The sequence below is a fragment of the Aspergillus sydowii genome, assembly GCF_001890705.1.
Source record: "Aspergillus sydowii CBS 593.65 unplaced genomic scaffold ASPSYscaffold_3, whole genome shotgun sequence".
NCBI classification, from domain to species: Eukaryota; Fungi; Ascomycota; class Eurotiomycetes; order Eurotiales; family Aspergillaceae; genus Aspergillus; species Aspergillus sydowii.
The window spans coordinates 1978149-1989848 of NW_024467861.1; the positions used below are offsets into that span (position 1 = coordinate 1978149).

The 11700-nt window shown below is 50.6% G+C and overlaps 5 protein-coding genes across 5 annotated transcripts; 2 read left to right on the forward strand and 3 right to left on the reverse strand.

Annotated features, from left to right (window-relative positions):
• Positions 1 to 220: 220 nt before the first annotated feature.
• ASPSYDRAFT_29568 (uncharacterized protein) lies at positions 221 to 621 on the reverse strand (the record flags this gene model as incomplete). Its single annotated transcript, XM_040844662.1, has 2 exons — positions 221 to 490; positions 550 to 621. The coding sequence occupies 2 exons, from the start codon at positions 619 to 621 to the stop codon at positions 221 to 223; spliced, it is 342 nt and encodes a 113-aa protein (XP_040704869.1).
• Positions 622 to 4090: 3469 nt separating this feature from the next.
• Positions 4091 to 5757, forward strand: pex14 (putative peroxisomal membrane anchor protein (Pex14)). Its single transcript, XM_040846557.1, has 4 exons — positions 4091 to 4263; positions 4401 to 4656; positions 4712 to 4796; positions 4844 to 5757. Exons 1-4 carry the CDS (start codon positions 4230 to 4232, stop codon positions 5564 to 5566), a joined length of 1098 nt encoding a protein of 365 aa, XP_040704870.1. The 5' UTR covers positions 4091 to 4229; the 3' UTR covers positions 5567 to 5757.
• Positions 5758 to 5964: 207 nt separating this feature from the next.
• ASPSYDRAFT_146861 (uncharacterized protein) lies at positions 5965 to 7235 on the forward strand (the record flags this gene model as incomplete). The annotated part of the gene is made up of 3 exons (XM_040841656.1): positions 5965 to 6344; positions 6449 to 6723; positions 6793 to 7235. 3 exons carry the CDS (start codon positions 5965 to 5967, stop codon positions 7233 to 7235), a joined length of 1098 nt encoding a protein of 365 aa, XP_040704871.1.
• Positions 7236 to 7425: 190 nt separating this feature from the next.
• ASPSYDRAFT_56464 (putative acid phosphatase) lies at positions 7426 to 10026 on the reverse strand (the record flags this gene model as incomplete). Its single annotated transcript, XM_040849217.1, has 4 exons — positions 7426 to 8746; positions 8921 to 8980; positions 9048 to 9958; positions 10015 to 10026. 4 exons carry the CDS (start codon positions 10024 to 10026, stop codon positions 7426 to 7428), a joined length of 2304 nt encoding a protein of 767 aa, XP_040704872.1.
• Positions 10027 to 10221: 195 nt separating this feature from the next.
• On the reverse strand, positions 10222 to 11624 carry ASPSYDRAFT_42921 (seipin). Its single transcript, XM_040846558.1, has 4 exons — positions 11537 to 11624; positions 11289 to 11473; positions 10756 to 11211; positions 10222 to 10697 (listed from the first exon to the last, which is right to left on the reverse strand). The coding sequence occupies exons 1-4, from the start codon at positions 11600 to 11602 to the stop codon at positions 10262 to 10264; spliced, it is 1143 nt and encodes a 380-aa protein (XP_040704873.1). The 5' UTR covers positions 11603 to 11624; the 3' UTR covers positions 10222 to 10261.
• Between the last annotated feature and the right edge of the window lie 76 nt (positions 11625 to 11700).

Below are 11700 nucleotides of genomic sequence, written 5' to 3' on the forward strand. Positions count from 1 at the left end.
GTCGATTTGAATGTCATTGGAAACCGTGAATTTAAAAGCACTCAATACAAAAATGTCACCAAATCCACTCATTTCACCCTGGCCCTACCTCTAAGCAGTCCTCAAAGTAGACACAAAAACACAGTAAATCATTCTGTTGAGACCCTCCATACAGCCACCAATGGACCACAGCTAGCAATTTTCAATGCACCAACATGTGATGGGGCCGCTTTGCCGGCGACTAAGCGTCAGCCCGCCCAATTTGGCGCGGATGCATCCGCTCGAATTTGCCCTGAACCGAGGATTTCTTGATATTGTCTGGCTCGCCAGTAGGCTCGGAAGCCATGAGAGTGGGCCAAGTGATTGATGGGAGTGTAGTTGGCAGATTTGGGAGACATGTCAGGAGCGTTGTAGGGATAGATATGGTTGGAAGATCAGGGAGAGACACACTGCTGGGAATGGAAAGAGTTGGGATGGATATAGTTGGCAGGTCGGGAAGTCCGGGGATTGTCTGGAAGCACCTGTAAGTGAGTGCACAATGCTAGATGTCTATTCAAGTTCTGAACGTACAATGGTGACCTGTCCCATTACGTTACCCAGGAAAAGGGCAGCGACAGTTCTCAAGATAGTGGCGGGCTTCATAGTGATGCGAAAGCGAGTAATCTGAAACGGGAGTTGTATTCGAGAAGATCGAGAGTAGAGCAAATGGGTCAATCAATATACTTGTGGATAGACCGTGGAAGTTAGAGTATCGATTGCGCAGCATCCTATATATACTTGACCCGGAGAAAACACATGCCTCGGGCTCCTCTTCGCGCTTAAGGCCTAGAACATGGCAAGAAAGACCCGAGAGAGATTAGAGAAGGACATGCTTGATGGTAATCCCACAGGAATGACGAGGTATAGCCCAAGATGAGCTATTGACTGGATCGCTTTTCCTGGACACGCCTCGATGACCTCAAGTGATCGGAAGGGTGACCACGGAGGGTTTGGGACTCGGTCTCTGTGGAACCTGGATGGTGACGAGCATGTGTATTGGCATGTGGGTGTGGCTGTGGATGTAAAGTTATCATTGAACTGAGAATGTATAATCAAGCAAAATCATATATTATCAACCCAAAAACAAATGGTATCACACTGTCCGTAACCTCCGTAAACAATTCATACAAGCATGCATGCGATCAAAAGGAATAAAGTAGGCTCAAATACGCCAGGAGAAGTTTCCGCCCGCAAAACAGCAAGATAGCGCCAAAGAATACCCAGATGCTAATACACCGATCTATACTCAAATGTCCCCGATAGCAGGGCGAAGAAACTTCCCGGCTACTAGGGTAGACCTTTGACCTTTGTCAAAACGAGCACTCTACCAATCCCCTAGGAAATTCGTAAACGACAAAGTCCCCAGTGAGTTGGCCCAACATGAAGATGACTCGGAAGGTTCACTTCTCGGCTTCAAAGCTCCTCCGTGGAGAGGGCGCCTTCTGCCATCTGCCCGTCGCCGCCCAGCTCTTGTTCCACTTCGTCCACAACAAAGTTTTCGTAATCCTCCAAGCCTTTCTGCACATGGACCTTAAACCGGATAACGTCGTTCAACATGCTTTCAACGTTGGTGTGCAGCTCTTCGCGGAGCGCATTGGCGCGGAGTGTAAGCTGTTCATACTCAATGTTTGTGTTCATTTCGCGCTGCTCCATCAGCTGAACACTCTCACTCATCGTTGCTCGCATTTTGGCCAGCTCTTTTTCCATCTTTTCGATCTGTGCGTCTGAGGCGAGTTTCTGGGTGGTTGTCACTTCCTTGAGTCGCTCAAACTCTTCCTCCGCTGTACGCCGCTTGTGCTCCAAAGCCTCGACCTCGCTTCGCTTCTCATCCATGGCCTCCTTGATGTTATCCAACAGGTTCCGTCTCTCCAGGTCGGCATCAATTCCACGCTTTCTTCGCTCGTTTATGTCCTTCCGGAGTGTTTGCAGATTGCTGCGAACCATACCGCGCAGATCCAAGTTCAGCAAGTGTGCTGGGTGATATCCAGTGAAAGGCTCAGATAGAAGTCTGTCGGCTTCAGGAGAGATCCTGCTAGTGACGCCGCCGACTTGTGACGTGGAAAAGCTGCGTTCGTTCACGTTCAGACTAAGCTCATAATCCTGGCCGTTAGCGTTGACGGCTGTTGAAGGGATGAGGCTGGTTTGATATCCAAGCGTGTTATAGGCCTTGACAAGCTCCTCTAGGTCTTCTAGTTTCCCGCTTGCCTCGGATTCTTTGGCCATCACTCGTGCATGTGTCTCTTCCAGACGAATTACAGTATCGTCGAGACTCTTTTGAAGCCGGTCCCTTTCGGTATTCATGCGGTCAATATCCTGGATCGTGAGGCCCTGCTGATCAACGCTAGCCTGAAGTCCCGCCCGTTCTTCTTCGGCGGTTTGCAGTTCCGATTCTGTCTTCTTGATCTCCTCTTCTAAGAAATTGATGCGACTTTCGTATTTCTCGATCTTGCCCTGCACATTTTGAATGTAGTCTTCGAATTTTCTCTTGTCGTCCTCCAAAATTCTGAATTGCTTGTCAAGCTTCGCCATGTCCGGGGCATTCTTCTCCAACTCTTCAATTTGATCACGTAGTGACCGATTCTCAGCATCCAACGACGCCATCTCGTTCACGTACTTCTCGTTGCCATTCTCAAACTCTTGGGCCATAAGTTCGATATGAGGAACCAGCCTCTGGCCGGCAGCATCGTCATCTTCCTCCTCTCCACCCTGTAGCCAGTCATGGTAGGCACCTGTAAGGAAACGAAAGATAATCCGGTCTCCCGAAACGTCGACCCCCATTTCCGCACACGCCTCGTCATACTCCCCTAGAGCATATCGATCCATCATCTGTGCGAGTTCCATCAACCAATGTAGCATCCCTAAAAACGTAGGCCAATTCTGACCCCCAACAGCCGCGATCTGGGACTTGGTGATACCCTTTTCGTATGGGTAGCGCAGTTGCTTCAAAATTGGTGGGACCTCCGCATCCATAGCTTTCTGGAACCGGTATCCAGGATCGATTCGATGGTACAGCCATTGAAATATGTAGTTGAAATCCTTTTGGGTTGGTGATCGAAGAGTGTTCTGGCCGAGTGAATGCTTCATTTCAAGCTCAAAGTTATTGTGGGTCAAGTATTCTAAAAGCTCCTGTGAGATACGAGCCTGAAAAGACCTGTCGCGAAGAGGCCGCGGATCTCTGGGAACGCCTGCGGCCGACGGAACTTGTGTGAAGAATGACTGGTGGCCCATAGCACCACCTGTAGAAGGTCGCGAGAACACGCTGCTTCGTCTTTGTAGGTTCTGAGAGGCTGTATTGGAAGACAGCGAGCCTGGAGCAAAACTCGGACGTCCAGCGCCAGCTCCATGGAAGACATTGCTCGAGACAGAACGCCGGACAGATGAGAGCCCAGGATCTGCACCAAATCCTCCTGAAGATGATCGCTGGAAGTTCGGCTGCTGGGGACGACCTACAGAATTTAATAGTGACATCGAGCGCGTGTGCTGGGATGTGAATGGCGGGTTTTGAAATCCAATTGAGCTGGTGCGCTTCAAGGCCGACGAGGGTTGCGGAAGTGATGAGTAATTTTGAACGCTTCCCAGAGTCTAAAAATTCACGAGTTAGTCCAATTACTTTGTGAGATCTCTATTAATGAGCGCTAGGCGGGACTGAATTTACCTCGCGGGGACGTTTAATACTGAAGAGTCCTGTGTCTTGCGACATTATGAATTAGGAAGCTGCGACCGCAGCGAATCCCTCAGGAAGTGATTATTTAAAAAATGACAAATACTCGCCGTAACCAAGCACCCTATATTTAGTGGTGCCCAAGAAACAATGGCTGAACGCCGGGTGATGATGCGGGAAAGTGGTGACAGCGACGGTAAATAATTGAGATGCCCAATGTAAACAAGAGCCCCCCGTCTGCCGTTCTGCACAACAACAGAAGGCGGTCGACGATAAGCGGAATATCTATTCTGCCGCAACAATCTGGCAGGCACGGGATACAGATCACATGACTCCGGGGAAGGTCTCCGCCACTGGCATGATTACGGCTGCCGTAATTAAAAACGCCCTCATTACGCGCAGACGTCCCGAGGTTCATCGCTTTCGGTGCCGATGCGTCGTCGGCCTCTCCTGCTTCCCCATTTCTCCCATCCATTTCCCTCCCTCCTCCTCTTTCCAGTCTACGAAAACCCTCTTGCACACATAGAAACCAGTTGCAGGATCAATCATCATGGTTCGCGAGGAGTTGATCTCCTCTGCTGTAAGTCTTGCCCCCAAGCTCCCCCCATGAGCGTCAAATGCGGAGCTAACCTGACGGGTGCTTTCTAGGTGACATGTGCGTGCTCAAATCGCTCTTCCATCAAGACCGAATAAGACATACTAACATGCTTTTTCTCCCAAACAGTCCTGCAGGACCCGTCTGTCGCCTCCGCTCCGATTGAGAAAAGAGTATCTTTCCTACAATCGAAAAACCTCACAAAAGAGGAAATTGATGTAGCTATCGCTCGCGCCGGCGAGGATCCGTCAGTGGCCGCTGCAGCATCGTCAGCAGCGTCGGGATATCAATCCCCACCACAACAAGCGGTCTACCGGCCTCCCCCTCCACCACCACAAGGATATGGCTATCCTCCCTATGGCCAGTGGCAACCTCCCCCAGAGTGAGTTGGATCTAGAAACCATGGAGGAGCGAGGGAACTAATGCTGGGCATCTAGGCCGCCGAAACGGGACTGGCGCGACTGGTTTATAATGGCTACAGTCATGGGAGGAGTTGGTTATGGCCTTTACTTTGTAGCAAAGGTAGGTGCACTCAATTCATTAAGCTTTTCAACTTCTGACGGAATAAGCGATACATCTCGCCTCTGATCGCTCCGCCGACTCCACCGCAATTGGAACAGGACAAGCAAAATATCGATGAGCAGTTTTCGCGGGCTTTCGCTTTGATTGAGCAGGTCTCCACGGATACCGCCGCCTTAAAGACGGCAGAAGAAGCGCGTACGGAGAAATTGGACGTTACGTTGCGAGACATAGAAACACTAGTTGCCGACTTGAAGACTGCTTCGCGACGGCGAGATGATGAGACTCGTCGCATCAATGATGAGGTTAATGCACTAAAGGACGCCATTCCAAAGGCGCTTGAAGGTGCTCGAGAAGGCAACGAGAACCGTCTGCGGGAACTCGGGACTGAACTAAGGAGCTTGAAGACACTTCTGGGTAATAGACTTGGTGGAGGTGCTTCGTCGTCGCCAGTCACCCCGAAGGTGCCCGATACGACTACCACTAGTACCTCCGAGACCACTTCATCTTCAGCTCTTCCTGCAAGCTCAGCCCTCCCTGCTAGCAACGGGGCTAGCCCCGCTACACCTCAAACTGAAACTGCATCTGGAGCAGCACAAGCGACCCAGACTCCGAGCACCAATGCCAGCAACCCCCTGTCACGATTCAGCAAATCACCCTCAATTCCCGCCTGGCAGTTGGCCGCCGCAAACCGATCCAAGCCCGCATCTCCCTCCGTCGAGCCTGCCAGTGAAGAATCTACCAACAACCAGTCGAGCGCTCCCGCCAGCTAATTGTCATTCTTATCCACTTTATGCATCTTATGTAGAGTTCTTTTGTGTATTTTCTATACTTCTTCGTGTATGTCAGTTATTCACCATGGCGGAGTTATCGATTAAATGAAACCAGAAGATACTGAGCTCGTTGTCAGTAATGTTATAAGTGTCCAGGCATAAAAATTAACTATCTAAATATTGCACGAGACCAACTACTGTGTTCAGTTCAGAATACCCGAGTCGAACTCACTGGAGCGATAAGCATGTGATGGATTAGAGCTCCAAATCTTGGCATCTCCGGCCACTTGCTCTCTACCTTTCCAACACCGCAATCAACCCGACGCTCAACCCCCGCAACCCCGAATAGGGTGTTAAACGACCAGGAATAGAATAAGCCGAACCAAAAAGAAATTACCATGCCGCCCACCATGTCCTCAACCCCACAGAGATCAAACTCAGCCTCGCGCACCCGCTCACGATCCCCGTTGAGATCCCTCGAACATAGCAAACGCCGCCGCCGTGATGACCACGATCGTGATCGCGAACGTCGCCATAGACATAGGCATGGGCATGGACGTCACTCTCATCGCCGCGACCGCAGCCGTGACCGTCGTGCCGAGCCCGAAACTCGAGTCGCAATAACCCTCCCATTCGCGGCGCGCGAGCTCTCAAAGCGCGACTTGGAACTCTTCGAGCCCATGTTCGCTATGTACCTTGATATTCAGAAGGGGATTTTCCTCGAAGATCTGGGCGAGGATGAAGTGAAGGGGCGGTGGAAAAGTTTTGTAGGGAAATGGTAAGACAGATACCTGGTGGACTTTGTTCTTTGCTTGCGCTGTTGCGGGTGTACAATCAGTTTCGATGGACGTTGTATGATAAGATGAGGGGCTGACATATTAGGAACCGTGGAGAATTGGCTGAGGGCTGGTATGACCCTGCTACGTTAGAAAAGGCACGGAGTGCTGCTGCGTCTGCGCCTGGACCTGTGAAAGGAGAAGAACAACATCCAGCCATTGTTCCTACCGCTGGTGATGATGAAGAGGAAGGGCCCAATGACGATGATGATGACGATGACGAATACGGTCCTATGCCTCAGTATGAATTATCGAGTCGAGGTGGTGGGCGAGCTCCAGGGCCCGCGATACCGACGATGCAAGATCTAGAATTGCGGAAGGGTACGTTTTCACAAAACAGCCCAGGCTTCCGAGTCAATTGAATGATCTTCAAGCTAATATGACCTACAGAAACCGCCGCAGAAGACGCCATGGCAGACAGATACGATAAGCGCCAACACCACCGAGCAGAAGTCCGGACACACAAGTCCGAGCTTCGCCACATGGAAGACGAGGTCGCGCCTCGCGCCGAACCAGGGACGCATGAGCGCCGCATGGAAAAGCGACAGGAGGCGGCTGCGTCTAATCGAGCCTTTGCTGAATCCCGGAGAGGCGGCTCACCTACCGATGCCGCGCCTGATGCCGAGCTCATGGGGTCTGGCGAGAACGATTTGGATGCTATCAAAGCAGATAGGGAGAGGGAGAAGAGGAAGAAGAATGAGCGGGAGATTCGGAGGGAGGAGATCTTGCGTGCGAGAACGGCGGAAAGGGAAGAGAGGGTAAAGCAATATCGGGAGAAGGAGGAAGAGACGATTGGGTGGTTGAAGACTTTGGCGAAACAGAGATTTGGTTGATGGGTTGTAATTTGCGATATCCCAATTATGGTATTCATCTAAAAGGAAATAGAAATCATCATAAATACACGACTGAAGAACTAGAACATATTTATCGATCAAATATCGATCTATCTATAAGAACTTTTAGTATATACTTGATGCCTGTACTGACGCCCTTTCATCTTTACTAGTACCATAAGTCAAGTACTTAATTTTTCCTCCCAAGATCCAAATCAGCAACCAACCTCATCCCATTATCACCCTGATCACTCTTTTTCTCACCGTCACCACCAAAGAACCCATTCACAGCAACATCAACCACTCCTCTGAACAATCCTCCAACAACAACATCCCTCAACTCTTCACCCGTCTGTCCAAAGTCCGGGAACGCATTAACCTCCAGCAACCACACTGAACCACCCTCATCAACTAGGAAATCCACCCCAAAGACCTCAAACGCATTGGGCACTGTTTGAAAATGGATCATCATTCCACGCGCGGCAGCGGTGAATAGCTCGCCTGTAACGCCGCAAATCTGTTCGTAGATATCCTCCTTCCAGGTCGGGCTCAATTTAGAATTGGATAGCTGGTTAGACGGGAGGTCCCAGAACCGGCGGACTGTTTCGGACTCGGGGACGGATTTGTCTTGGAAGCAGGTATTTGTTAGGTGGCGGGTTAGGTCGGCTACAGGGTCATTTATATCTGAGTCTTCCGAGGAGGATGTGGGCGAAACGTAGGGTTTCGACGCGAACAGAGCAAGCATCTCTTTGAAGACGTATACTTTTAGAGCGCCGGTGGCGAGGACGTATGTCCGTATATGAAACTTGCGATTGTTCAAGGAAGACAGAAGGAGAGGTGGGTCGATGTAGGGCTGAGCGATGAAGTGGCGGAGCTGGGACGTTACCACACCAGTTTTAACATTATCGGTATCGTCGTTATCTTGTTCTTCGTCGTCGTCATCCTCGTCCTCGTCATCTGTATCAACCTCCCACTCCTCGAAGATCTCACGAAGCTGGTCCTCGCTATTGAACAGCCGAATTCCTTGCCCTCGGTCACTCATGCCTGGCTTAAGGATCCACCACTCCTTCTCCGAGTCAGGTCTCGATTCGTTCTTTTCTAGACTCTCGCGGAGCTCGTATGCCTCAAGAAGAGCGTCGTCAAGAAACTCGGCGTAATCAAGCTCGAAGTCAACGGAGGCCTTGACGTGTTTGGCTAACAAACTATCGGGGTGCTTGGTTACCCAGTTAGCGACGGTGTTTGTGAGGTAGTGTTTCCGAATCAAGGCCTTGCGGATAATATAAGCGTTTGTGAGAGACGTTGTCGGGTTCATCATGGCGTGCTCAAAATCCAGGCGTTCGTACTCGCGGTATTGGAACACGGGAGCGGACCGGGAAGGAAGGTCTGAGATTGATGATAGTGGCCGGTAGCGGCTTCCCATACGAGATTGGAGGGCCTTTTCGACCAATTCCTGGACGTAGGGATCATCGCAGTCCACTATGGAGTATAGGGAAGGCTCATCATTATCCGATCTACGCGATATAAAACTATCAGACCACTGCTGTCCAAATAATATAGGCTATGGCCTTAGAGCTTGGACAGATCCACAAATGGTATGCAACGCCGCTTGACAAACAAAAGGAAAGTGCAAGGTATAAGTTCTAAGCGGTCGTCTAGACAGAAACTGCTCTCCAAATTCCACTCACAGCTTAATCTCCCCTTTGATACCGGGTGTATGCATGAAGTTGGCCTTGAGCGGGGTAACACTGTATATAGATGTTAGCGAAGAGTTACCGCAGAGCAAAAACAACTCGTGTAACTGAGCAAGCATACCTCGTCATTCCCTCCTTGACAGTCCAGCCGTCATTTCCAGGGCTACTTTGCTCCACACTTCGGTAGACATCGGTGAACTTTGGAGCCCAGATGAAGTGTTTATGAGGGATCCGTGACCGTTTCCCAGACTTAACAGTAACATCGGCATTGGGGTTCTCTCCCAATTTCTCCTCCTGATCGCGCAGTGTCTGCTCCCGCTGATCAGGGTTCTCGACCGGTACCTCAGCATCAACCGCGTCGAAGCAGCTCCCAGACGACCACCTGTTGTCAAGCATTTCCGTGTACATAACCTTGCTTTCGCTAACTCCGGGTTCCAGTGGCACATTCACAGTATACAAATCAACGCCCTCATCCCAGTTCTTCGCAAGATGTTCTATTACCCTTACCGAGTGCCGAGAGGCCTCCGCAATTATGACAGGGTCATGGTTGCGTGAGCTAAAGGCGTACGATAGAGCAATTGAGCGTTTCCCGCACGCGGCACCCTCCATTGCGGCACCGATTGTCCCGCTCGACATCGCAAAGAGCGCCGTTGTGTTGCGTCCATAGTTCGGGCCGGAAACAACAAGGTCGACGGGCCCTCGGTCTTGAAAATAATGGTAGAGACCAATCTGCACGCAACTGGCGGGCGTGGAGTTGATCAGAATCCACTCATCGCCATCCGGGTCGTTGTCGTCCTCGCGAATGAAGCCGCGGGGATATTCGTGGGTTGTCCCGTCGTCTTCGTGCAGTGTGCCGGGCCGGAAGTAGGTTGGCTTGACAGCAGCACCGATCAGATGCGCTTTACCGATCCATGATCGCTGCTGATGGGGGAGGACTACAGAGACAGTGTGACCCGCAGATTGTAGCGTGTGGACGAACGAGTGAATGTACGGGGACGACTCGTTCGACGGAGGGCCGTCGTCGTTGGCGACCTGGGAAGGAATGAGATGTGAGTTGAGTGACAAAAACAAGAATCAGTGCAACTCACCAGGATATGCATTGGGTGCAAATATGGAGAAGCTGGAGGGAATGGATAGAGAGGATGCGGAAGACAGAAAGTACCGGCGAAGAGACTGGGAAGGTGGAATTCCCCCACCTGTTATCGATAGCCGTCGGGTACGAATCCGAATAATTATGACAAACAATTATCGGAAAAGACACCATCTAGAACCCGAATGACATGATTTTACTAAAGGGTAAACATTACATTTCGTATTATACTCTTGGAAGCTAAGCTACGGTTGCTCCTCCCTAAATAGACGGCTCCGTCGCCGCTGAATCCCTGAAGCCTCGGCGCTTTCTGTCGCTGTTCCAGAGCCTGCAGCCTCCGAGGGTCCTGGCTCTGGGGTCATTATTTGGTCTTTACGATCCGCATCACGATCCAATTCATCATCTGATTCTGTCTCGGGCTCCCGTTCTGAAAGCCCGGAGCTATATTCGGCCTCCGGAAGTTCGAGCTTTTCAGAAGGCTCTTCTTTGATAGTGGGCTCACTTTCACTCTCACTTTCTGTCTTGACTCCGTTCTCATCTTCCTCTTCTTCCTCCTTCACATTTGTATTAAACAAACAGGCGAGGGTAACCCAGCAGATGGAGAAAGAGAACATGGAGACAGCCCAGAACATGAAGCTGAAGACAAAGAAGGATGGCATCCTCCATTGGTACATAATCCACCTGCAAATTCATCAGATACACGTACTCGAAAGTCAGAAACAAAATGAGAAATGCATACCGTAACCCTGTAAACCTCGTCCTGAACGTTACCTTCGCCGAGTAAACCTGCATCTCTTCTTTGCTATTGAGCTCCAAGCGCAAGGTCTCGGGTATGTTATGAGCACCACGCGAGAATTCAACACCCTCCATCATCCGTACCACCAATCGTTCCGCCTCCTGCTTCCAGCCTAGAACATATAGAGGCATGAACGAGATCTTGGAGAAGATATCAATCAGTGGGGATGTATATGTCAGGATCGCGGGTCGACGAGAGCGAGATATTGGCGGCGCGGTGATATTCTCGCCAGTCTGCGCGGACGTAGAAGAATGTGAAAAAAGCGTGAGATCTAGCATAAAGTTCCCAGTACCTAGGTTTGATGGTGTTCGGGGAAGCTCAAGTTCGACGTGCACATCGTAAGGTAGGGAGGATACCAGGCCTGAATCAAGGGCCGCGGTTCCCCAGGGATGACCATCGCTATGGGAACAACATGAGTTAGTCGCAAAAATCGCTTCTCTAATGATAATGAATATCGGTATAGGGGCCCAACCAACCCGAACTGCAAATGAACAATGCGCTCCAGCCCGACCTGCGGGATGAAGTTGTAGTAGAATACCCCGTAAGCGAAAATCGACACGAATATCATGCATATAGCAGTCGCAATGAATAGAAACGTCCCCAGATATGCCGTTAGAGCATTTTTTGAAACCAGGGGGCGTAGAGGCTCCAGTAGCGATTTCTGAATGTTCAGTGTTTACCCGTTAGTTCCAGGTTTGGGGGAAGAATTGACGGGGATTGTCACCGTCGCTTTCGCAGTAAACGAAGAGCCAATATCTGCTCCCTCGTCCGACGAGTTATCTGAATCCATAATGTGGACGGTGAAGCCGTGAGGCAGGGCCGAGTGGTAGCGGGGGTAAGGTAGTGGAGAGAATGAAGACGAGCTTGGGCTTGGCCGAAAATAATATA